The sequence below is a fragment of the Bombina bombina genome, chromosome 1 (assembly GCF_027579735.1).
Source record: "Bombina bombina isolate aBomBom1 chromosome 1, aBomBom1.pri, whole genome shotgun sequence".
Lineage (NCBI taxonomy): Eukaryota > Metazoa > Chordata > Amphibia > Anura > Bombinatoridae > Bombina > Bombina bombina.
The window spans coordinates 1,413,694,140-1,413,721,957 of NC_069499.1; the positions used below are offsets into that span (position 1 = coordinate 1,413,694,140).

A 27,818-nucleotide genomic window follows, 5' to 3' on the forward strand; every position below is an offset into this window, starting at 1 on the left:
TATCCTTAAATCCCAATGTTCGACTTTCTCTGACTTGGTGGTTAGATCACCATCGTATAATTCTAGGGGCCTCTTTTGTTCGTCCAACCTGGACTGTGATCACAACAGATGCGAGTCTTTCAGGTTGGGGAGCTGTTTGGGAATCTCTGACAGCACAAGGGGTTTGGAAATCTCAAGAGGCGAGATTACCAATCAATATTTTTGAACTCCATGCAATTCTCAGGGCTCTTCAGTTTTGGCCTCTGTTGAAGAGAGAACCGTTCATTTGTTTTCAGACAGACAATATCACAACTGTGGCATATGTCAATCATCAGGGTGGGACTCGCAGTCCTCGAGCTATGAAAGAAGTATCTTGGATACTTGTTTGGGCGGAATCCAGCTCCTGTCTAATTTCTGCGGTTCATATCCCAGGTATAGACAATAGGGAAGCGGATTATCTCAGTCGTCAGACTTAACATCCGGGAGAATGGTCTCTCCATCCAGATGTGTTTTCTCAAATTGTTCAGATGTGGGTGCTTCCAGAAATAGATCTGATGGCATCTAATCTAAACAAAAAACTTCCCAGGTACCTGTCCAGGTCCAGGGATCCTCAGGCGGAAGCAGTGGATGCGTTGACACTTCCTTGGTGTTATCAACCTGCTTATATTTTCCCGCCTCTAGTTCTTCTTCCAAGAGTGATCTCCAAAATCATCATGGAGCAATCGTTTGTGCTGCTGGTGGCTCCAGCATGGTCTCACAGGTTTTGGTATGCGGATCTTGTTCGGATGTCCAGTTGCCAACCTTGGCCACTTTCATTAAGGCCAGACCTTCTATTTCAAGGTCCGTTTTTCAGGATCTCAAATCATTAAATTTGAAGGTATGGAAATTGAACGCTTAGTGCTTAGTCATAGAGGTTTCTCTGACTTAGTGATTAATACTATGTTGCAGGCTCGTAAATCTGTTTCTAGAAAGATTTATTATCGAGTTTGGAAGACTTACATTTCATGGTGTTCTTCTCATAAATTTTCTTGGCATTCTTTTAGAATTCCTAGAAATTTACAGTTTCTTCATGATGGTTTGGATAAAGGTTTGTCTGCATGTTCCTTGAAAGGACAAATCTCTGCTCTTTCTGTTTTATTCCACAGAAAAATTGCTAAGCTTCCCGATATTCACTGTTTTGTACAGGCTTTGGTTCGTATCAAGCCTGTCATTAAATCAATCTCTCCTCCTTGGAGTCTCAAATTGGTTTTGAAGGCTTTACAGGCTCCTCCATTTGAGCCTATGCATTCTTTGGACATTAAACTACTTTCTTGGAAAGTGTTGTTCCTTTTGGCCATCTCTTCTGCTAGAAGAGTTTCTGAATTATCTGTCCTCTCTTGTGAATCTTCTTTTCTGATTTTTCATCAGGATAAGGCAGTTTTGCAGACTTCATTTAAATTCTTACCTAAGGTTGTGAATTCTAACAACATTAATAGAGAAATTGTTGTCACTTCTTTGTGTCCTAATCCCAAGAATTCTTTGGAGAGATCTTTATATTCTTTGGATGTGGTGAGAGCTCTGAAATATTATGTTGAAGCTACTAAAGATTTCAGGAAGACTTCTTGTCTATTTGTTATCTTTTCTGGTTCCAGGAAAGGTCAGAAGGCTTCTGCCGTTTCTTTGGCATCATGGTTAAAGCTTTTGATTCATCAAGCTTATTTGGAGTCGGGTAAAGCCCTGCCTCAGAGAATTACAGCTCATTCTACTAGATCAGTTTCCACTTCCTGGGCTTTTAAGAATGAAGCTTCAGTTGATCAGATTTGCAAAGTAGCAACTTGGTCTTCTTTGCATACATTTACTAAATTCTACCATTTTGATGTATTTGCTTCTTTGGAAGCAGTTTTTGGTAGAAAAGTTCTTCAGGCAGCTGTTTCAGTTTGATTCTTCTGCTTATGATTGAAGTTTTTCCTTTGATTTATGAGAATAAACTTATATTTGGGTTGTGGATTAATTTTTTCAGCAAAATGGCTGTTTTTATTTTGTCCCTCCCTCTCTAGTGACGCTTGCGTGGAGTTCCACATCTTGGGTATTGCTATCCCATACGTCACTAGCTCATGGACTCTTGCCAACTATATGAAAGAAAACGTAATTTATGTAAGAACTTACCTAATAAATTCATTTCTTTCATATTGACAAGAGTCCATGAAGCCCACCCCCTTTTTTATGGTGGTTATGATTTTTTGTATAAAGCACAATTATTTCCAAATTTCTTTGTTGATGCTTTTAACTCCATTCTTTATCACCCCACTTCTTGGCTATTCGTTAAACTGAATTGTGGGTGTGGTGAGGGGTGTATTTATAGGCATTTTGAGGTTTATAGCCCCTCCTGGTAGGATTGTATATCCCATACGTCACTAGCTCATGGACTCTTGCCAATATGAAAGAAATTAATTTATCAGGTAAGTTCTTACATAAATTATGTTATTTTATGAATGAATCAGAATTGAAAACCTGCAAGCCATTAAAAGAAAATAACCACAATAACAATAATATGCTACACAATAATTTTACCAAAAAAACAAAACGATAATGCCATTTTCGGCCAAAATGTTTCTGCATCCCTACTTAAAACAATATTAAATATCAATATACTGTATTATTCTGTATTGAGTTCTGTGTAACAGAATCAGATTTAACAGTATTTTTGTTACCAATTATCCAAATAAAGTATAGTCCTAGAAAACTATTATTATATGAGAAACAGTAAGTTAAGAAATTAACTCAAACAGCAGCTCTAGGGTAGCATCAAATTTGAAATATGCTACACAATAATTTTACAGAAAATAACAGGCAAAAAAAACAAACGAAATAGTCAAAAATGCAATTTTCGGCCGAAACGTTTCTGCGGCCGAAATTTCGGTGCATCCCTAATATATATTTAAAAAATGCTAAAAAAAAGGCTTTTATTTTAGCACTGGCAGACTTTCTGCCAGTTCTTAAGATGGTGGTGACAATTGTGAGGTGGGGGAGGGAAGAGAGCTGTTTGAGGGGGGTCAAGGAGGGATCAGGGGGTGTGATGGGTCAGGTGGGAGGCTGATCTCTACACTAAAGCTAAAATTAAACCTACAAGCTCCATACAAGCTACCTAATTAACCCCTTTACTTCTGGGCATAATACAAGTGTGGTGCGCAGCAGCATTTAGCGGCCTTCTAATTACCAAAAAACAATGTCAAAGCCATATATGTCTACTTTTTCTGAACAAAGGGGTTCCCAGAGAATCATTTACAACCATTTGTGCAATAATTGCACAAGCTGTTTGTAAATAATTTCAGTGAGAAACCTAAAGTTCAATTTTTTCATCATATTTTATAAAAATAAATATAGTAAATTATAAAATATAATGAAAATAATGGCATCTTTAGAAAGTCCATTTAATCGCGAGAAAAACTGTTTATAATATGTTTGGGTACAGTAAATGAGTAAGAAGAAAATTACAGCTAAACACGAACACTGCAGAAATGTAAAAATAGCCCTAGTCCCAGGCGGTCAACAAATGGAAAAGTGGTCTGGTCACCAAGGGGTTAATATAACCATGTTGGTTATGCAAAACTGGGGAATGGGTAATAAAGGGATTATCTATATTTTTAAAAAAAACATTTTTTTAAGTTGACTATCCCTTTAAACCCATTTTGACCTGTTTGCATGCTGTACCTAACCTTTTCATATAACTTTTTTAATAGTTACATTTTGCCCATGCAAATAGTTACATATTGGGTGTATTAGTTCTGTCTCCCAAATTCAATCTGACCCTTATGCAGGTTTAAAGGGACACTAAACCCAATTTTTTTCTTACATGATTCAGATAGAGCATGCAATTTTAAGCAACTTTGTAAATGTATTATTTTTTTTATTATTATTATTGGTTATTTGTAGAGCGCCAACAGATTCCGCAGCGCTATAAACAAATGCGGAGTACAACAAAAAAATTATAGGGATCAAATGGGTAGAGGGCCCTGCCAAGAGTTGCACTGTTGTAGTCAGCTCCTAAGAAGGTGATCTACAAACAGCTGGACTCTAAAGGCTGTGACACACTGCAAGCGGAGCGGTGCGCAGCGTGTGGATGCAGCTGTGCGCGCTCAGTGTGTCCTGCCTTTTCATCTCTGAGCACTCTGCTGCGTCAGGTCGCGTAGCTAAGCTCTCAGAGATGAAATAATTGAACTTCAGAAGCGATGCGATGCAGTGCAAAGTGGCTGCTTCGCCTTGCGCAACATCGCTTGCAGTGTGTCACAGCCTTTAGGCTTACATGCTAAGGGGGTTCAGGGGATAGCAATGGAGGAGAGGAACTGGTATAAAGAAAGGTTAGCGTAGGTTGTATGCATCCCTGAACAGTAGAGTCTTTAGGGAGCACTTGAAGCTTTTAAAACTAGAAGAGAGTCTTGTGGAGCGAGGCAGAGAGTTCCACAAGATGGGAGCCAGTCTGGAGAAATCCTGTAAACGGGAGTGTGATGAGGTGACAAAAGAGGAGGAGAGTAGGAGGTCGTGAGCAGAGCGAAGGGGACGGGAGGGAGAGTATCTGGAGACAAGTTCTGAGATATAGGGGGGAGCAGTGCAGTTGAGGGCTTTGTATGTCAGAGTAAGAATTTTGTGTTTAATCCTGGAGGCAAGAGGAAGCCAGTGAAGGGATTGGCAGTGAGGCGCAGCAGATGAAGAGCGACGTGTAAGGAAGATGAGCCTGGCAGAGGCATTCATTATGGATTGTAAAGGAGCTAGGTGGCAGGTGGGGAGACCAGAGAGGACAGAGTTACAGTAATCGAGACGGGAAAGAATGAGACAGTGGATTAAAATCTTAGTTGTGTCTTGTGTAAGGAAGTGTCTAATTTTAGAGATGTTTTTAAGGTGGAAGCAGCAGGCTTTAGCCAAGGACTGAATGTGAGGAGTGAAAGAAAGATCTGAGTCAAATCTGACCCCGAGACATCTGGCATGCGGGGTAGGGGTAATGATGGAGTTGTCGCAGTTATAGTTATAATTTACTCCTATTATCAATTTTTCTTTGTTCTCTTGCTATCTTTATTTGAAAACAGGAATGTAAGCTTACAAGTCGGCCCATTTTTGGTTCAGAACTCTGGGTAGCTCTTGCTGATTGGTTGCTACATGTATATATATTTTTTTTTTTCAAATTATGTTTAATGAAGTTTTACATTTTACAATAATGAAAAATAATCATTTGCAAATTAAGGTAAACTGCAATCAGAAAAAAGGACAATACACAATCAAGTAGATAGTAACATTCTGCATAATACTGGTACCAGCTGAGAAACCTGCAACATATATTGTACTTTCACTAGACACTATACCACTTTGTAGGATTTACAACATTATGTGGCATCACACTGAAGTTAATGGGATTTAAAGGACCACTCAATGCAGTAGAATTACATAATTAACGAGTGCATAATAAAAAGACAATTATTTAACACCTACTCAATTTCAAATAAACATAAGGGTCAAATCGCCATGACTTCACTCCCACCTTACCCCAATAAACACACAGACACAGGTTTGGAGGTAGAAGACCGTGGAGCAAGGTCGCGTTTATTTAAAACAACCAGGCAAAACTCTAAACTTTTTTCTGTGAAGCTTAAGGCTTAACTCAAGGTGGCGGCATCTGAGCCTAGTATATATCTTTATACCTATAAATAACTTAGTATCTACAACAAGCTTAGTGAGGTCACCGGCCCGGATTGGTTGTCGCAATGCTCCTGCCGAGCATTGCCCTTCAGGGGTTGGCATCATCCTCAAGGGGTTTCTAGGTCAGCAGGCCCGCGGGGAGAGACATTACAAGCTGCGACTTGCAACATCATGCCCCTCCCATTAACTTGACCACACCCTCGTGGAAACCATAAAAATCATTTGGCCGGGACCCGCCACGCCAGCTGGCGGAATCTTCCCCTCAACACCAATGCTTCAAACCATAAGGGCGATCATGACGTAAGACGAACAACAAACGTCAACGATGTGAAGCCAAAAGTTACCACTTTGGACTTACAATCAGCGAGCCTGATTAAGCATGCTCCTGACAAAGTCCTATAACCACCCTAGAGGTAGCCGCTCTCTCAGTGCCGCCCCCTTTCCTGAAACAAAAACAGTTAAAGTGTCACATAGTGCAGAATTATATAACATTATATTAGCCTTATCTGTATTAAACGTAATATTGCCTTTTAATTAAAAAAAAAACCCGGCTGTTTTACAGACCCGCTCTCTGTTTTATTCACACAGCGCATCAGGCCAGCTGTATAGTCACAGCCCGGCCCGACCGCGCCATAACACAAAGTGCAGCTCGCTCCTGCTGTCAGTCAGAGCACACTCACACACTGCACAGCTTCACGTCTCAGTCAGGCAGCATAACCCTTAAGACGTTACAGGCACAAATATGCCCTCCACTACCAGTAGATTTTTTCTGACAATTTGTTTTTCTCCCATTTTCTGGTCCCCTGTATCATGTGAAAGATAGCCAATTTTCTGTAGTGTAGCTGCCCCCTCTTAATAGTCTACCCCCTCCCCTCCCAGATCCCTTTCTTTTTATCAAATTACCCCCCCCCCTTTCCCTCTCCCTTCATTCCAGGACTGGCTTTTATCTAAGTACTAGCGCGAGTGCGCGCACACCCATGCGTGCACGCACGCCTGCGTGGGCGCCCTCCTGCCCCCCCTTGCGCGCTCCAAACCACTTGCGCGCACCGGATCAGGAAGTGACCCTTGATGGGCCGCCCACCCGCCTCCCTGCAGCTGCTCCCACCCACCAATGATCGGCACCATCGCTGGCCAATGCAGAGAGGGCAACAGAGTGGCTCTCTCTGCATCAGTGTGCCAAAAAAGGTATTTCAGTGATGCCTCAATATCGAGGGATCACGGCAATACCTTGAAAGCGGCTGGAAGTGATCAGGATCGCTTCCACAACTTGAAACCCCAGGGGACGTGCCAGGAACGTCCATGGTTGTTAAGGGTATTTTTTTGTAGGACGTTCCTGGCACGTCCTTGGTCGCGAAGGGGTTAATACACTTTTTACCTCTGTGATTACCTTGTATCTAAGCCTTATCTGACTGCCCCCTGATCACATGACCTTTTTATTTATTATCTATTGACTTGCATTTTAGCCAATTAGTGCTGTGACTGCCACAACCCATGGGTGTAAGCACAATGTTATCTATATGGCTCACATGAACTAGTACTCCCCTTTTGTGAAAAGCTAATAAATAAGAGGCTGTCTTTAGTGGCTTAGAAACAAGCAGAAATTTAGAGGTTTAACCCCTTAAGGACAACTGACGTACCAGGTACGTCATGCATTAACAAGCAGTTAATGACAATGGACGTACCTGGTACGTCAGTTGTCTAACAGAGTGCTGGAAGTGATCACAATCACTTCCAGCAGCTCTGAGGGTATTGCAGTGATGCCTCGATATGGAGGCATCCTGCAATACCCCTTTACAAGACTCCGATGCAGAGAGAGCCACTCTGTGGCCCTCTCTGCACCGGTAGTGATGGTGCCGAGGGAGCGTGTGTGCGTGCGTGCACGTGCACGGGTGTGCGTGTGCACGTGCACATGCGCGCATTAGCCACACTGACACCAATGAAAAAGGAAGGGGAAAAAAGTTTTTTTTTTTTTTTTTTTACATTTAAAAGGATCTGGGTGGGGGAGGGGGTGGGGGTATTGTGGGGGGGGCTGCTACACTACAGAAATAATTAAACATACAAATAAAAGTTATAAATAAAATTAAAATAGTTTGGTTTGTGGGGCCAAACTGGGTACTGGCAGACAGCTGCCAGTACCCAAGATGGCGGTAATTAGGTAGGGGAGAGGGTTAGAGAGCTGGAGGGGGGATCAGGGAGGTTGGTGCTAAGGCAGGGGTCCATCACAACTAAAATATTTTATAATTTTTATTTAAAAAAAAAAAAAAAACTATTTTATTTAGTACTGGCAGACTTTCTGCCAGTACTTAAGATGGCGGTAACAATTGTGGGGTGGGGGAGGGAAGAGAGCTGTTTGGGAGGGATCAGGGGGTGGGATGTGTCAGGTGGGAGGCTGATCTCTAAAATTAACCCTGCAAGCTCCCTACAAGCTACCTAATTTAACCCCTTCACTGCTGGGCATAATTCACGTGTGGTGCGCAGCAGCATTTAGCGGCCTTCTAATTACCAAAAAGCAACGCCAAAGCCATATAAATCTGCTATTTCTGAACAAAGGGGATCCCAGAGAAGCTTTTACAACAATGTCTGCCATAATAGCACAAGCTGTTTGTAAATAATTTCAGTGAGAAACCTAAAATTGTGAAAAATGTAAAGTTGTTTTTTTTATTTGCTCGCATTTGGAGGTGAAATGGTGGCATAAAATATACCAAAATGGGCCTAGATCAATACTTGGGGTTGTCTACTACACTACACTAAAGCTAAAATTAACCCTACAAGCTCCCTACAAGCTCCCTAATTAACCCCTTCACTCCTGGGCATAAAACATGTGTGGTGCGCAGCGGCATTTAGCGGCCTTCTAATTACCAAAAAGCAACCACAAAGCCATATAAGTCTGTTATTTCTGAAAAAGGGGATCCCAGAGAAGCATTTACAACCATTTGTGCCATAATTGCAGAAGCTGTTTGTAAATAATTTCAGTGGGAAACCAAAAGTTTGTGACAAAATTTGTGAAAAAGTGAACTTTTTTTTTTTTTTTATCGCATTTGGCGGTGAAATGGTGGTATGAAATATACCAAAATGGGCCTAGATCAATACTTTATGTTGTCTTCTAAAAAAAAATATATACATGTCAAGGGATATTCAGGTATTCCTGACAGATATCAGGGTTCCAAAGTAACTAGCGCTAATTTTGAAAAAAAAGTGGTTTGGAAATAGCAAAGTGCTACTTGTATTTATTGCCCCATAAATTGCAAAAAAAGCAAAGAACATGTAAACATTGGGTATTTCTAAACTCAGGACAAAATTTATAAGCTATTTAGCATGGGTGTTTTTTGGTGTTTGTAGATGTGTAACTTTGGGGGTCAAAGTTAGAAAAAGTGTGTTTTTTTCCATTTTTTCCTCATATTTTATCATTTTTTTTTTAGTAAATTATAAGATATGATGAAAATAATGATATCTTTAGAAAGTCCATTTAATGACGAGAAAAACGGTTTATAATATGTGTGGGTACAGTAAACGAGTAAGAGGAAAATTACAGCTAAACGCAAACACTGCAGAAATGTAAAAATAGCCATTGTCATTAAGGGTAAGAAAATTGAAAAATGGTCCGGTCATTAAGGGGTTAAAGGTTATAAACAAAAGTTGGTTGTGCAAAGCTGGGGAATGGGTAGTAAAGGCGTTATCTATCTTTTTAAACAAAAACAATTTTGGTGTTGACTGCCCCTTTAATAGGATAAACACAAAAATCATTAAAGGGACATTGTACACTAAATTTTTCTTTGCCTAAATGTATTGTAGATGATCCCTTTATATAGCCCAATCGGAGGTGTTTTTGTAAAAATGTATAGTTTTGCTTATTTTTAAATAACATTGTGCTGATTTTCAGACGCCTAGCCAAGCCACCAACTTTTAGATGTATACTTATGTCTAAAGACTCCTGCTTGTTCCTGTTTGTATAATGGGTCTTTTTATATGCAGGGGAGGTGGGGAGTATCTGCCTTTCCTGATTTTTAGCCCATTTCACTGGGACTCCCACCCTAACCTCGTCAACAGCTTCTAAGTTTTTTTTATTGTTATACTGGATTTTTATATCAGTATCTGTGCATATTCTTCTTTATAGTAGTGTCTGTTACATGCAGTTATATGAACATGTGTGTATACTGCCCCTTTAACACCCTAAGGCTAACTGGGATAGGGAGGTGAGGGGTGGCCCAGCAGTGTTTTTGGGTGGGTCTGTAACAGAAGGGGAGGGGCCTATGTGTGTAATGTATGGGACTCTGTATGTCATTGGTGGGACAGGTTGGAGTAGGGGTGTGTTGTAGGTTGAGCCAGGGCAACTCCTAGATCCCAGGAAGTTTGCCTTCAGAACCCATGAAAAAACCAAGTGGGTTCTACACTGGAATAATTTGAATAAAATGAAATGACTAAGCAAAACACTAAGGTGGAAAGGGTGCAGCAATATATATTTGCAAATCTTCTACAGTTCACTTCAGGATATATGTTTCTCATACATAAAGTGTAAAACATTTACACATACTAATGTAAAGGCCTGAATCTCTTTCATATATGTTCTTCCTGCAATATTTTGTTTTGCTCATGCTTAAAGGGACAGTCTAGTCAAAATTAAACTTCCATGATTCAGATAGGGCATGGAATTTTAAACAACTTTCCAATTAACTTTTATCATCAGGTTTGTTCTTTTTGTATTATTTGTTGAAAGCTAAACCTAGGTAGGCTCAAACTGATTTTTAAACTAGTAAAAATTGTCTCTTATCTCAGTGCTTTTTGGCAGTTTTTTACAGCTAGACAGTGCTAGTTTATGTGTGTTATATATCATGGTGCTCACTCCCGTGGAGTTATTTAAGAGTCAGCACTGATTGGCTAAAATGCAAGTCTGTCAAAAGATAAGGGGGCAGTCTGCAGAGGCAATCAGTGTATTCATATAACAGTGTTGGCTGTGCAAAACTGGGAAATGGGTAATAAAGGGATTATCTATCTTTTTAGACATTAAGAATTCTGGAGTAGACTGTCCCTTTAAAGGATTCATAGACAGAAGAGATAAATGTTACCTGTATGAAAGGACAAGTCCTACTCTGCTTTCACAGAAGCGAATGAGATAAGTCCCAAGTGGCTTCTCCTGCAACATCTCCTCTGCTCGCCTGTGTAAAAAGAAACTAATTAATCCTTGTCATTAAACCATTTTAATCCTAGGTAACCCTTTGCTATAGGAATATGATATTAAGCTTAACAGAGGACTGGCTAAGTTATATATGGAATTTAAAAATCTTCAAAAGACAGTAAAGCAAGGTACAGGTGGCCCTCGTTTTACAACGGTTTAATTTACACCATTTCAGAATAACAACCTTTTTTTTCCAGTCATGTGACTGCTATTAAAAAGCATTGAGAAGCAGTGCATTTATTAAAATAGCCAGTAGGTGGAGCTGTCCGCTTGTGTTGCAGCAAAGCCAAACAAGCTGAAATTAATCAGTTTAACCAGACCTGAGCTATCGAGCAGATTTCTAAGGAACAAGATCTTCCTGTCTATAACTCAGTCCAGATTGGAATGCACAGAAAGAACTGTTTGCAGAAAAATGCAAGTGAAGTCTGTGTTGTGTGATTATTTTATTAGGTTAATAATGCTGTTTAGCAAATGTTTTTGTTCATTTAACTTAGTTTAATTATATATTCTGTGTTTTATGATTATTTTATTAGGTTTATGATGCTGTCTAGCATTTAAAGTCTTCATTTCAAAGCTTTAAAAATAATGTATTAAGTGTTACTTATGACAATTTTGAGAGGGGCCTGGAACCTATCTCCCTTACTTCCCATTGACTTACATTATAAACTGGGTTTCAAATACAACGGTTTCGATTTACATCCATTCCTTCTGGAACTTAACCCCGGCGTAAACTGAGGGCTACCTGGGTATTTGGAAATTTACATTATATAATGTTCATTTTGCAACATATTTTGTTCTGGATTTAATGTCTCTTTATTTCTTGTTTACTTCCATATTGCTGAGTCTTGTTTAAAGCAACATTTTCTTGCATCACCATTGGCCAAACTAACTTTTTTTCACTCCTTTCTTGCACTATGTAAGGAACCAACACATTCTATTTGGGGCTCTGTATAGGTTTTCTTGCCATTCCTGCGTGTGCTTATCCTAATCACCTGTTGCCGATCTTGCTAGTTTTAAATTCTCTTTTTCCTACTGAGAATGAGACTCTTGGCTATGCTGAATTGTTTCCTGTTTGCCTCGCTCTGGTTTTAACATCCTCTGCCTTGCTGGCCACTCTGTTCACCTGACCCTTTGGCTTTTGCTTTGAGAGTGGTACAGATAACTTATTACGGGAAGTTATTAAACAATTATAATAACAGGACTTCTTGTGTCCCTGAAACCATGGGTTAATAATTAAAGCTGTAGACCAGAAAAACTCTTTAATAATCTTATTTAATATAGATCTTTACAATAAAAAAAAAAGGTTACTACTTTTTGTTATGTATTTCTCCACGTGGAAGTCTTGAAAGTAAAATTCCACAAGAACAACCAACTAAAAACATTTATTTGCAGTTTTACCTTTTATGTCATATGATATAATCACCACATTTGAAGAAAATCATGAAATGCCCATTTTCACATCCTATATAGACTGCATAATCATGGGTAAATACAGAAAATGTACAAATTCATGAACTATCATGTGTGCTTCCTCAAAACACTGAGCAGCTTACAACAGCTAGATATATAACAAGTCATTCAGCTACAAACTAGTGACATTATGTCTGAAGTACTATTTAGCCTTAAAACTCTGAAACCTAAAGCATGTGACATACAGAATAAGAGGACATTTGAGCATACAGGCAGATGACTATGGTTCTAGTTCTCTAAAATGCTTTGGTCTGGCAAGAGTCTATAGGAAGCCATCTCAGTGCTATGAACTCCCTATTTACCTTGAGGCCTGTGTATCTCATTAAGGGGAGTTCCCTCATATACTGTATGCGAAGGAGACACACTTACATTATGGTATAGTGTTTATTAAAATAATAATACTGGAGAGTTTTTATGAATCCGTTTTTGTGCTACAAAATTGCATATCTGGACTGTTATTACATTTGTTTAATAATATTCAATAGAGATATTAGTGAATACATTTAAAAAAAAGAATTGGACTTGATTGGATAGTTATTTTATTACGTCGAAAGCTAACAATGACACTTCTGACTTGGGGCAAGATTACATTTGCGGCATCGCCGGTTTTGGTATTACATATACAGCGCCGTATATAAATGCGGGGCGTATATTTCACCCGTCGCCCGCAATTTTTACTTCCATAAGCTAACATAGAACCGCGTCGCAAATCGTTATCACATATTCAGCGCAAGGTCTTATGCAGCGAAAATGGAGAAATTTTACTCAATTTTCGCCTTGACAAACATAGGCAGGTGCAGCAAGACTTGCACTGAGTATGTGAGCATAGTAACCCCCTGAAAATAGTAACTAATTCCTAACGCATGCGCAATTTCTATCTACCTCCTGAAAATAATTAATACCTAACGCATGCGCAATATCTATCTACCTGTCAACTGCCAACCCCCACCGCAATAACTAATAAACTATATTAACCCCTAATCCGCCTACCCCCACATCGCAAAACATTTAATTAACCTATTAACCCCTAATCCGCCAACCCCCCACAACGCTATATGCCTAATAAAGTGATTAACCCCTAAACAACCATCACCCCACAACGCAATATACCTTAATAAACTATTAACCCCTAATCCACCATTCACCCATTTCACAAAGTACCTATTAAAACTATTAACCCTTAAAATGCCATCCCTCACCAACGCAATAAACTTAATTAACCTATTAACCCCTAAGCCGCCATTACCCACATCGCAACAAAGCTAATAAATCTATTAACCCCTAATCCACCAACCCCCCACAACAAATATAACTAATTAAATTACTAAGAACCCTAACCTAACACCCCCTAAATTAACCCCAATTACCTAAATTAAAAAATACTAAGTTACAAACAATTAAAATAAAAAAGATAACATTTCTTAAAAATTAAAAAAAACTTAAATGAAATTAATCTAAGTTTACAAAAAAACAAAATTTATGCTTACCTGATAAATTTCTTTCTCTTGTGGTGTATCCAGTCCACGGGTTCATCCATTACTTGTGGGATATTCTCCTTCCCAACAGGAAGTTGCAAGAGGACACCCACAGCAGAGCTGTCTATATAGCTCCTCCCCTAACTGCCACCCCCAGTCATTTGACCGAAGACAAGCAAGAAAAAGGAGAAACTATAGGGTGCAGTGGTGACTGTAGTTTAAAAATAAAAAACACCTGCCTTAAAGTGACAGGGCGGGCCGTGGACTGGATACACCACAAGAGAAAGAAATTTATCAGGTAAGCATAAATTTTGTTTTCTCTTGTAAGGTGTATCCAGTCCACGGGTTCATCCATTACTTGTGGGATACCAATACCAAAGCTTTAGGACACGGATGAAGGGAGGGACAAGGCAGGAACTTAAACGGAAGGCACCACTGCCTGCAAGACCTTTCTCCCAAAAATAGCCTCCGAGGAATTTAGAAAAAGTATCAAGCGAAGACCAAGTCGCCGCCTTACAAATCTGTTCAACAGAGGCCTCATTTTTAAAAGCCCATGTGGAAACTACCGCTCTAGTGGAATGAGCTGTAATTCTTTCAGGAGGCTGCTGGCCAGCAGTCTCATAAGCTAAACGGATTATGCTTCTCAGCCAAAAATAAAGAGAAGATGCCGAAGCCTTTTGGCCTCTCCTCTCTCCAGAGTAGACAACAAACAATGCAGATGTTTGACGAAAATCCTTAGTAGCTTGTAAATAAAACTTTAAAGCACGAACCACGTCAAGATTGTGTAATAGACGTTCCTTCTTTGAAGAAGGATTAGGACACAGTGATGGAACAACAATCTCCTGATTGATATTCTTATTAGATACCACCTTAGGAAGAAACCCAGGTTTGGTAAGCAAAACTACCTTATCTGCATGGAAGATCAGATAAGGGGAATCACACTGTAAGGCAGATAACTCTGAAACTCTACGAGACGAAGAGATAGCTACCAAAAACAGAACTTTCCAAGATAAAAGCTTGATATCTATGGAATGCAGAGGTTCAAACGGAACCTCTTGAAGAACTTTAAGAACTAAATTTAAACTCCATGGTGGAGCAACAGGTTTAAACACAGGCTTGATTCTAACTAAAGTCTGACAAAACGCTTGAATGTCTGGCAGACGCTTATGTAGAAGAATAGACAGAGCAGAAATCTGTCCCTTTAAGGAACTAGCTGACAATCCCTTCTCCAATCCTTCTTGGAGAAAGGATAATATCCTAGGAATCCTGATTTTACTCCATGAGTAACCCTTGGATTCACACCAATGAAGATATTTACACCATATCTTATGATAGATTTTCCTGGTGACAGGCTTTCGAGCCTGAATTAAGGTATCAATGACCAACTCGGAGAAACCACGTTTTGACAAAATCAAGCGTTCAATCTCCAAGTAGTCAGCCGCAGAGAAATTAGATTTGGATGTTTGAATGGACCTTGGAGTAGAAGGTCCTGCCTCAGCGGCAGAGACCATGGTGGAAGGGATGACATGTTCACCAGATCTGCATACCAAGTCCTGCGTGGCCACGCAGGTGCTATCAAAATCACTGAAGCTCTCTCCTGCTTGATCTTGGCAATCAGACGAGGGAGGAGAGGAAATGGTGGGAACACATAAGCTAGGCTGAAGGACCAGGGCGCTGCTAGAGCATCTATCAGCGCTGCCTGGGGATCCCTTGACCTGGACCCGTAACAAGGAAGCTTGGCGTTCTGATGAGACGCCATCAGATCCAGTTCTGGTTTGTCCCATAGTTGAATCAGCTGGGCAAATACCTCCGGATGGAGCTCCCACTCCCCCGGATGAAAAGTCTGCCGACTTAGAAAATCCGCCTCCCAGTTCTCTCCTCCTGGGATATGGATAGCTGAGAGATGGCAAGAGTGAACCTCTGCCCATAGAATTATCTTTGAAACCTCCAACATTGCCAGGGGGCTTCTTGTTCCCCCCTGATGGTTGATATAGGCTACAGTCGTGATATTGTCCGACTGAAATCTGATGAACCTGACCGCAGCTAGTTGAGGCCAAGCCTGAAGAGCATTGAATATCGCTCTCAGTTCCAGAATGTTTATCGGAAGGAGGGCTTCCTCCTGAGTCCATAAACCCTGAGCCTTCAGGGAGTTCCAGACCGCGCCGGAGCACAGATAAGGGGAATCACACTGTATGGCAGATAACTCTGAAACTCTACGAGCCGAAGAGATAGCTACCAAAAACAGAACTTTCCAAGATAAAAGCTTGATATCTATGGAATGCAGAGGTTCAAATGGAACCTCTTGAAGAACTTTAAGAACTAAATTTAAACTCCATGGTGGAGCAACAGGTTTAAACATAGGCTTGATTCTAACTAAAGCCTGACAAAATGCCTGAACGTCTGGAACATCTGCCAGACGCTTGTGTAGAAGAATAGACAGAGCAGAAATCTGTCCCTTTAAGGAACTAGCTGACAATCCCTTCTCCAATCCTTCTTGGAGAAAGGATAATATCCTAGGAATCCTGATTTTACTCCATGAGTAACCCTTGGATTCACACCAATGAAGATATTTACACCATATCTTATGATAGATTTTCCTGGTGACAGGCTTTCGAGCCTGAATTAAGGTATCAATGACCGACTCGGAGAAACCACGTTTTGACAAAATCAAGCGTTCAATCTCCAAGTAGTCAGCCACAGAGAAATTAGATTTGGATGTTTGAATGGACCTTGGAGTAGAAGGTCCTGCCTCAGCGGCAGAGACCATGGTGGAAGGGATGACATGTCCACCAGATCTGCATACCAAGTCCTGCATGGCCACGCATGTGCTATAAAAATCACCGAAGCTCTCTCCTGCTTGATCTTGGCAATCAGACGAGGGAGGAGAGGAAATGCTGGGAACACATAAGCCAGGCTGAAGGACCAGGGCACTGCTAGAGCATCTATCAGCACTGCCTGGGGATCCCTTGACCTGGACCCGTAACAAGGAAGCTTGGCATTCTGATGAGACGCCATCAGATCTAGTTCTGGTTTGTCCCATAGTTGAATCAGCTGGGCAAATACCTCCGGATGGAGCTCCCACTCCCCCGGATGAAAAGTCTGCCGACTTAGAAAATCCGCCTCCCAGTTCTCTCCTCCTGGGATATGGATAGCTGAGAGATGGCAAGAGTGACCCTTGGATTCACACCATCAGATCTAGTTCTGGTTTGTCCCATAGTTGAATCAGCTGGGCAAATACCTCCGGATGGAGCTCCCACTCCCCCGGATGAAAAGTCTGCCGACTTAGAAAATCCGCCTCCCAGTTCTCTCCTCCTGGGATATGGATAGCTGAGAGATGGCAAGAGTGAACCTCTGCCCATAGCATTATCTTTGAAACCTCCAACATTGCCAGGGGGCTTCTTGTTCCCCCCTGATGGTTGATATAGGCTACAGTCGTGATATTGTCCGACTGAAATCAGATGAACCTGACCGCAGCTAGTTGAGGCCAAGCCTGAAGAGCATTGAATATCGCTCTCAGTTCCAGAATGTTTATCGGAAGGAGGGCTTCCTCCTGTGTCCATGAACCCTGAGCCTTCAGGGAGTTCCAGACCGCGCCCCAGCCCAGAAGGCTGGCATCTGTCGTCATTATAGTCCACTCTGGTCTGCGGAAACTCATTCCCCTGGACAGATGGACCCGAGATAACCACCAGAGAAGAGAATCCCTGGTCTCTTGATCCAGATTTAGCAGAGGGGACAAATCTGTGTAGTCCCCATTCCACTGATTGAGCATGCAAAGTTGCAGTGGTCTGAGATGTAGGCGGGCAAACGGAACTATGTCCATTGCCGCTACCATTAGGCCGATTACTTCCATACACTGAGCCACTGATCGCTGAGAAGTGGAATGAAGAGCACGGCAGGAAGTTAGAAGCTTTGATAATCTGACCTCTGTCAGAAATTTTTTAATTTCTAATGAATCTATCAGTATTCCTAGGAAGGAAACTCTTGTGAGAGGGGAGAGAGAACTCTTTTCTTCATTCACCTTCCACCCGTGAGACCTCAGAAAGGCCAGAACAATGTCCGTATGGGACTTGGCGATTTGAAAAGTCGATGCCTGTATCAGAATGTCATCTAGGTAAGGAGCCACTGCTATGCCCCGTGGTCTTAGAATCACCAGTAGGGACCCTAGAATCTTCGTAAAGATTCTTAGTGCCGTGGCTAACCCGAAGGGAAGAGCCACAAACTGGTAATGCCTGTCTAAGAAGGCGAACCTGAGGAACTGATGATGATCTTTGTGAATCAGAATGTGGAGATAAGCATCCGTTAAGTCCACGGTAGTCATATATTGACCCTCCTGGATCATAGGGAGGATGGTTTGGATAGTCTCCATCTTCAAGGATGGGACCCTGAGAAATTTGTTTAGGATCTTGAGATCCAAGATTGGTCTGAAAGTTCCCTCTTTTTTGGGAACTATAAACAGATTTGAATAGAAGCCCTGCCCCTGTTCCTTCCTTGGAACTGGGTGGATCACTCCCATAACCAGTAGGTGTTGAACACAACGTAAGAATGCCTCTCTCTTTATCTGGTTTACAGATAATTGTGAGAGATGAAGCTTTGAAGTCTAGAAGATATCCCTGGGAAACAACCTCTAATGCCCAGGGATCCTGGACATCTCTTGCCCAAGCCTGGGCGAAGAGGGAAAGTCTGCCCCCTACTAGATCCGGTCCCGGATCGGGGGCTACTCCTTCATGCTGTCTTAGAGGCAGCCGCAGGTTTTTTGGCCTGCTTCCCCTTGTTCCATGCCTGGTTAGGTCTCCAGACTGGTTTGGACTGGGCAAAATTTCCCTCTTGTTTTGCATTAGAGGAAACTGAAGCTGCGCCACTCTTGAAGTTTCGAAAGGAACGAAAATTATTCTGTTTGGTCCTTAACTTATTGGACCTATCCTGAGGAAGTGCGTGACCTTTTCCTCCAGTAATATCAGAAATGATCTCCTTCAGACCAGGCCCGAATAGGGTCTGTCCCTTGAAGGGGATGTTAAGAAGCTTAGACTTTGAAGTAACGTCTGCTGACCAGGACTTAAGCCATAGTGCCCTACGCGCCAAAATGGCAAAACCTGAATTCTTAGCCGTTAGCTTGGCTAAATGAAAAATGGCGTCAGAAATAAAGGAGTTAGCTAACTTAAGAGCTTTAATCCTGTCTAGAATATCGTCTAGTGGGGTCTCCACCTGTAGAGCCTCCTCAAGAGACTCAAACCAAAAACCCGCTGCAGCAGTAACTGGGGCAATGCATGCAAGAGGCTGGAGAATAAAACCTTGATGTATAAAAATTTTCTTAAGGAGACCCTCCAATTTTTTATCCATAGGATCTAGGAAACCACAACTGTCCTCGACGGGGATAGTTGTACGCTTAGCTAGGGTAGAGACTGCTCCCTCCACCTTAGGAACCATCTGCCACGAGTCCCGTATGGCGGCATCTATGGGAAACATCTTTTTGAAAGCAGGAGGGGGAGAGAATGGCACACCTGGTCTATCCCATTCCTTAGTAATAATTTCCGAAAACCTCTTAGGGACTGGAAAAACATCAGTGTAAACAGGCACTGCAAAGTATTTGTCCATTTTACACAATTTCTCTGGAACCACAATGGGGTCACAGTCATCCAGAATCGCTAAAACCTCCCTAAGCAATAAGCGGAGGTGTTCAAGCTTAAATTTAAATGCTGTAATTTCAGAATCAGACTGAAGTAACGCCTTCCCTGAGTCTGAAATATCACCCACAGATAGAAGCTCACCTGCTTCTGAGCATTGTAAGGGTATATCGGACATTAAAGCGTCAGAAAGCTCTGTATTAGTTCTAGCCCCAGAGCTGTCTCGCTTTCCTTGTAACCCTGGCAGTTTGGAGAATACCTCTGAGAGGGTAGCATTCATAACTGCCGCCATGTCCTGTAAGGTAAAAGAATTAGACGCGCTAGATGTACTTGGCGTCACTTGAGCGGGAGTTATAGGTTCTGACACATGGGGAGAGCTAGATGGCATAATCTCCCTCTTTTCAGTCAGAGAAAAATCTTTAAGCGCCATAATATGGTCTTTGACTTTTTTACAGTGTGTGTAAGGGACTAAAGCAACATTGCACCCACTTGCAAATGGATGATTAACCCCTTAGGCCCCAAACCGGATTGAAAAACGTTAAAAAAACGTTAAAAGTCAATTGAGCACCTGGCCACAGCTCTGCTAAGGCTCCTACCTGCCCTCAAAAACGATTTTGTGCAGAAATAACCCCTTTGAAATGGTCCTCAGATGCCAGAGGACTCCTCTAGGGAAGCTGGATGTCTCAGTCTGAATTAAAACTGCGCAGTTAGAGCACTAAAATAGGCCCCTCCCACCATGTACTGGATGCCAGAGGGCCTTAAGAAAATACTCCTAGGAGTATCTGACTAGCCATGTGGAAACTAGGCCCCAAATAAAGACTTATCTCCCTCAGAGAAAAAACGTCCTATTTATGAAATCATGTAAACGTTTTGTCACTAAGTAATATGATTATTAACATGAGTATTACCCTGTTTTGGTAAGCATGATCCCAGTCGCTGTTAAATCACTGCATCAGGCTTACCTCAAATACACAAAGCTCTGTCAGCATTTTCTAGAACTTATTCATCGCTCTAGAAATAAAAATACTGAACATACCTCAAAGCAGGTAATCTGCAGACCGTTCCCCCAACTGAAGTTTTCCCATATTCTTCAGTTATGTGTTAGAACAGCAATGGACCTAAGTTACAAACCGCTAAGATCATCAAACCTCCAGGCAGAATTCTTCTTCTAATTTCTGCCTGAGAGTAAAACAGTACAACGCCGGTACCATTTAAAAATAACAAACTCTTGATTGAAGGTAAAACTACACTAAGTCACCACATATCTCTTGATACTTCCTTTCTTGTCGAGAGTTGCAAGAGAATGACTGGGGGTGGCAGTTAGGGGAGGAGCTATATAGACAGCTCTGCTGTGGGTGTCCTCTTGCAACTTCCTGTTGGGAAGGAGAATATCCCACAAGTAATGGATGAACCCGTGGACTGGATACACCTTACAAGAGAAATAAAAAATTATAACATTACATAAAATAATAAACCAAGTTATCAAAAATAAAAAAATTAAACCTAATCCCTATGAAAATAAAAAGGCCCCCAAATAAAAATACCCCCTAATCTAATGCAAAACTACCAATAGCCCTTAAAAGGGCCTTTTGTAGGGCATTGCCCTAAATTAAACAGCTCTTTTACCTTAAAAAAATACTAAGTTCCCCCTCTAACAGTAAACGCATACCTTGAATTCAATCCTCAGTGTGCGGCGGTGATCGTACGAAGAGGAGCTCCACGCTCCATGGCTTCGCGGTCGCCGATCTTCAGTACCGCCGTCGCTGACCCTTAGGTCCGTAACGGTGGCAATGCCCATACAAATGCCCCTTTAGGGGCAATAGGTAGTTTAGGTTTTTTTGGTGTTAGTTGTTTTATTTTGGGGGGTTTGGTGGGTTGGGTTTTTTTTACTGTTAGGGGGTATTTAGTAATTGTTAAATGTAAAAGAGCTGTTTAATTTAGGGCAATGCCCTACAAAAAGGCTCTTTTAAGGGCTATTGGTAGTTTAGTTTAGAGGGTGTTTTTATTTTGGGGGGGGGCTTTTTTATTTTCATAGGGATTAGGTTTAATTTTTTAAATTTTTGATCATTTTGTTTATTTTTTTCTGTAATTTTAGAGTTTTTAATTTTTTGTCATTTTAGATTATTTTTTTTGTAATTTAATGTTAGGTTTTATTTAAGTGTAACTTAGTATTGGGGTTAATTTAGGTGGTGTTAGGTTAGGGGGCTATTAATTAAATTAGTTATTTGCGTTGTGGGGGGTTGGCGGTTTAGGAGTTAATAGGTTAATTAGGTTTATTGCGTTGTGGGGGGTTGGCGGTTAAGGGGTTAATATTTTAATTATGTTATTTGCGGATTAGGGGTTAATTACTTTATTATTTTGTGATGTGGGGGTTTGTTAATACTTTGTTCAGGAGGTTAGTTTTTTTTGTTATACTTTCTTGCGGGCGGTTAGTTATGTGTTTTTTCGTTATTTCGTGCGGGTAGTTGCTTGTTTTTTTTTTTAAAGGCTTCATCCAGGTGGATTCTTTTGGCTGCGCTGCATCCAAGTGGATTCCGAAAATGGCAGGGTGGTGAAAGAATCCACCTGCGGTGAATTCTTTCACCACCCTGCCATTTTCGGAATCCACCGGGATGCAACATTCCTTTGAGGATGCGTGTGCAACTGGCGACACCAACGGACACGTTACAAATGCGATTATAGTATAGATTTCCCAGTTTTGCATAACCGACACTGCTATATTAATATATATTATTAGCTCTGTGATTACCTTGTATCTAAGCCTCTGCAGACTGCCCCCTTATCTCAGTTCTTTTGATAGACATGCATTTTAGCTAATCAGTGTTGACTCATAAATAACTCACACACACAATGTCTAACTGTGGAAAAACTGTCAAAATGCACTGAGATAAGAGGCGGCCTTCAACGGCTAAGAAATTAGCATGTCAGACTACCTAGGTTTAGCTTTCAACAAAGAATACCAAGAGAACAAAGCAAATTTGATGACAAAAGTAAATTGGAAAGTTCTAAAAAAATAAAATTCCCTATCTTAGTTGAATGCTAAACCTAGGTAGGCTCATATGCTAATTTCTTAGCACTTGAAGGCCACCTCTTATCTGAATGCATTTGACTGTTTTTCACAGGGTAATAATAATGGGTAATAAAGGGATTATCTATCGGCCAGATTACGAGATTTGCGTTAGAGGCTATATTACCTGCAGCACTGGTATTATGGGATTTTACAAACCCGGCATTAAAAGGCAAGAAGTGAGCATTGAGCAAAATCGAGCTCCTTACCGCACTCCAATACCAGCGCTGCTTAAGTCAGCGGTGAGCTGGTCGTACGTGCTCGTGCACGATTTCCAATAAGCCAATAGAATGCGAGCTCAATCCTATTGGCTGATTGGATCAGCCAATAGGATTTTTTCTACCTTAATTCTGATTGGCTGATAGAATTCTATCAGCCAATTGGAATCTAAGGGACGCCATCTTGGATGACGTCACTTAAAGGAACCGTCATTCAGTAAGAAGACTCCGGATGAAGAGGATGCTCTGCGTCGGATGTCTTGAAGATGGAGCCGCTCCGCATCGGATGGATGAAGATAGAAGATGCCGTCTGGATGAAGACTTCTGCCCGTCTGGAGGACCACTTCGCCCGGCTTGGATGAAGACTTCTCATGGCTTCGTTGAGGTCTTCTGCCTGGTTGGATGAAGACTTCTGCCGCTTCCTTGAGGATGGATGTCCTGTCTTCAGAACAGTAAGTTGATCTTCAGGGGGTTAGTGTTAGGTTCTTTTAAGGGTGTATTGGGTGGGTTTTATTTTTAGGTTAGGGCTTTGGGCGGCAAAAGAGCTAACTGCCCTTTTAAGGGCAATGCCCATCCAAATGCCCTTTTCAGGGCAATGGGGAGTTTAGTTTTTTTAGTTAGTATTTTATTTGGGGGGTTGGTTGTGTGGGTGGTGGGTTTTAATGTTGGGGGGGTTGTTTGTATTTTTTTTTTTACAGGTAAAAGAGCTGATTTCTTTGGGACAATGCCCCGCAAAAGGCCCTTTTAAGGGCTATTGGTAGTTTAGTTTAGGCTAGGGTTTTTTTATTTTGGGGGGGGCTTTTTTATTTTGATAGGGATATCAGATTAGGTGTAATTAGTTTAAAGATCTTGTAATTTGTTTATTATTTTCTGTAATTTAGTGGGTTTTTTGTGTGATTTAGCTAATTTAATTTAATTTATTTAATTGTTTTTAATTTAGTTAATTTATTTAATTGTAGTGTAGTGTTAGGTGTTATTGTAACTTAGGTTAGGTTTTATTTTACAGGTAAATATGTATTTATTTTAGCTAGGTAGTTATTAAATAGTTAATAACTATTCTACCTAGTTAAAATAAATACAAACTTGCCTGTAAAATAAAAATAAACCCTAAGCTAGCTACAATGTAACTATTAGTTATATTGTAGCTAGCTTAGGGTTTATTTTATAGGTAAGTATTTAGTTTTAAATAGGAATAATTTAGTTAATGATAGTAATTTTATTTAGATTTATTTAAATTATATTTAAGTTAGGGGGTGTTAGGGTTAGGGGTTAATACATTTAGTATAGTGGTGGCGACGTTGGGGGCGGCAGATTAGGGGTTAATAAGTATAATGTAGGTGGGGCGATGTTAGGGACGGCAGATTAGGGGTTATTAATATTTAACTAGTGTTTGCGAGGCGGGAGTGCGGCAGTTTAGGGGTTAATATGTTTATTCTAGTGGCGGCGATGTCCGGAGTGGCAGATTAGGGGTTAATAATTTTATTATAGTGTTTGCGATGCGGGAGGGCCTCAGTTTAGGGGTTAATAGGTAGTTTATGGGTGTTAGTGTACTTTTTAGCACTTTAGTTATGAGTTTTATGTTACGGCGTTGTACTATAAAATTCTTAACTACTGACTTTAAAATGCGTTAGGGATCTTGGAGGTAGAGGGTACACCGCTCACTTTTTGGCTTCCCAGGACAGACTTGTAATACCGGCACTATGAAAGTCCCATAGAAAAAAGACTTTACGAAGTTTACGTAAATCGTTTTGCGGTAAGGCCAAAGAAGTGTGCGGTGCCCCTAAACCTGCAAGACTTGTAATAGCAGCGGTAGTGAAAAAGCAGTGTTAAGACCTGTTAACGCTGCTTTTTTAGCCTAACGCACAACTCGTAATCTAGCCATATATTTGTAAACAATAAAAATTCTGGTGTAGACAGTAAACAAAGAATACCAAGAAAACAAAGAAAATTGTTTAAAAAATGCATGCTGTATCTGAATCATGAAATTTTACTTTTAACTTAACTTTGAAGGAATATTCCAGCCAAAATTGGAGTCCACATAGATGCGTTTCAGTTGTGAATAAAAATGCTTCTAATAAAAGTTATTTTTAAAAAGTGTATTCAAGTATGCAACGTGCACCAGCATTTTAAACACAACACTCACAGAGCCTAAGGTGCTTGTAACAACTGGTAATAATTGCTGACATGATAAGGCTCCACTGGAGCTCTGAACAGGTTCAGTGTTTAAAATGCTGGTGCACTGGGATATCTAGCTATGCTTCTCATGCACGTGCAGAGAAAAATGTTAACACAGTGAAAACTTTTAATAGAAATTTTTTTGCCAATCCATGTATAGTGCAAATATGTTTCTATTCAAAGATGTAATTAATCTATTTGCATTTAAATTTTGACTGGAATCTCCCTTTAATGTCTCTTCAAATGTAGGATAATAAAAATCTGAGTTCTATATTTATCTAAAAAAAGATTCTTCATCTTTCTTTTTTGCAGATTGTATTACTGCCAACACATTACTATAATTGCTATATAATTATATGAGTCTGACAACATAATATTGTTATCAAATAACTAATCCAAACTGTCACAAAAAATTATATCTCATAAACCCTTTAGTCTATCAAAGCATTTTGTCTCATTTTAATCACTTAATCATTCAGTGGGTTTTTTTTTGTTTCTATTTCAGTTATATTTTTTTTTATTATTGTACTTCTAAGTAACTAGTGCTATATCTATGTGTCATATTTCAAAAAGTTGTCACATATAGCATTTCCTTTGTCAATCTCTTCACACACAATGGTTCCTGAGTTAGCTGTATATATCACTTGTCTTTATTTAGAAAGTTTCCGAAACCGCATCAACTTCCTGCCCTTCCCAGAAAGCAAACACTGATTCTGCCCTCTAAGTGTGCTAATTAGCCAGAATATTTATCTCTCTGCTAGCCCCCCAAATTCTGTACATATATAAACCGGGCACTTATTAAAAATGTTTTAAAGACACACTAAGCATTGGGAATACTGTTACATAAATCTGCACTATGTGCAGAATTATGTAACATGATGATAGCTCTTTGTTTGATTTTCATTTTTTAAAGGACTAATTTGTCACCTAAAAGTATACTGAGCTGCAGCATAAAGCCGCCTTCCTTTGTGCGGCTGTTTTTTTAAATAGCTTGTCACAGGCTCCCTCACTAATCACAGAGAGGTCTATGGCACCATTTAACTACATGTAGCGCGCTCCTGCACTAGGTAAAGCTGTCGGCTGCACGCTACACATAATGTAGAATTATGTAACATTATTCCCAATGTTTACTGTCCCTTTAAGTGAAAGGTACAGTTTTGTCTAAGCTGCTTTTAGGAAAATATCTTCTAACCATCTAATCAGAATCCTAAAATAAATAAATGGAAAATGCATTCCATATCTCTTTATCTGAATTATATCTAAGTAACAGTCCCTCAAACTATAGTCTGTTGGCCAAATCTGACTTACCAAGGTTTTTTTGTGGAGCTTTTGTTAGTATAAAAAGCATGTGACTTTCTTCAACATTTTCAACATTTGAGTAGTATATACAATTCAATTAAAATCATTCATAGTAAATAACTTCCTATGAAATATTTAACTAAAAATGTGTTTATAACGTTTCTTTCTTTCTTAAGACACAGTGAGTCCACAGATCATCAATTACTATTGGGAATATTACTCCTGGCCAGCAAAGAGCACCACAGCAAAGCTGTTAAGTATCACTTCCCTTTCCACAACCCCCAGTCATTCTCTTTGCCTTCAGTGCAAGGAGGAGGTGATCGCAGGATCTGTTATGCAGATCTAATAGAAATGTTGTCTCTACCACCGTGGAGACTGCCGCTGAGGAAGGACCTTCTGCTTCAGGGGTCTTTCCTTCATCCAAATCTCGTTTCTCTAAAGCTGACAGCTTGGAGATTGAACACTTGATCTTAGGTTAAGAGTGTTTTATCCGAATCGGTCATTGAGACCATGGTTCAGGCTCGTAAGCCTATCACTAGAAAGATTTACCATAAGATATAGCTGTCAGGGTTTTCTCCCTGTTGTGTTTGCCATGTGCTGCTGGCAGCCATTTTTCTCACCTCTCTTCCTGACTATGGTGCATTGTGGGTGATGCTGCTCAATTCCTGCACTTCCTTTTATGGCCAGACTGGTGTGCATCATCCATGTGAGACAGGATGCAGTCTCAGAATTGTGATGTCATCCCTTATTATTTAAAGGGCCTCTGTTCAGTATGCTTTGCCTTTGTGTTGTCTCAGACCTGTTTGTGAGAGTTCCTTGTGTATTACCTGGCTTTCTGACGTCCTTTCTGGTTCCTGATCCCTGGCTTGTTCCTGACTCAGCTGTTTTCCTTGTTCCTGATTCCGGCTGGTCTGACTATTCGCTTTGGCTCCTGACTTGGCTCGTCTGACTACCAGCTCTGGTTTTGATTCCTGGCTTGTTATTTGACTTGTGGACTTTTTATTATTTTTTGCTATTAATAAAGGTGTGATTATTTTTGCACTTCTCGTCTCAGTCTGATTCCTGGCACCCTGACATTATGCAAAGGCCATGAATCCTGATGGTGCTAATAATCCACCTTTACCTGCCATCATTTCCAGGATGGATGAACAGGATCACTGCTTGGATCAAGTTGCACTAGCCTTGCAAACCCTGCTGACTTGCACTGCACATTTGGACCAAAGTGTCCCGCAAGTTATGGCTGCTCCTGTTTCCGCTGCTGCACCTATGCCTACCAGGAGCATGTCCGGTTCTGCACCTCTACCTCAGTGATATGGAGGCGATCCGATTCAGTGCAGATGGTTTTTGAACCAGGTGGGCATTTACTTTTAGATGTTACCTCAGGCGTTTCCCTCTGACAGAGCTAAGGTGGGATTTCTCATCTCGTTACTCTCTGACACAGCTCTTGCCTGGGCTAATCCCTTGTGGGAGACTAATAAACCTGTGATTTCAAATTACCCTGAATTTGTGGCCTCCTTTCAAAGGGTATTTGATGTTCCGGCTCGCTCCTCCTCTGCTGCTAAATGACTCATGTCCATTCAGCAAGGTACAAGATCTGTTGCTCAGTATGCTATTGAGTTCCATACGCTTGCCGCAGAGGTAGGTTGGAACAATGAAGCCCTTGTTGCCGCCTTC

General features: G+C 40.7%; 1 protein-coding gene across 1 annotated transcript in view; it reads right to left on the reverse strand.

Moving 5' to 3' along the window:
- SH2D2A (SH2 domain containing 2A) overlaps positions 1–27,818 on the reverse strand; it is a 130,866-nt gene that overhangs the window by 23,560 nt on the left and 79,488 nt on the right. The window contains exon 4 of the mRNA XM_053695809.1: positions 10,710–10,799. Coding sequence (XP_053551784.1) covers positions 10,710–10,799 — 90 coding nt within the window. The remainder of the gene's footprint in view (positions 1–10,709; positions 10,800–27,818) is intronic.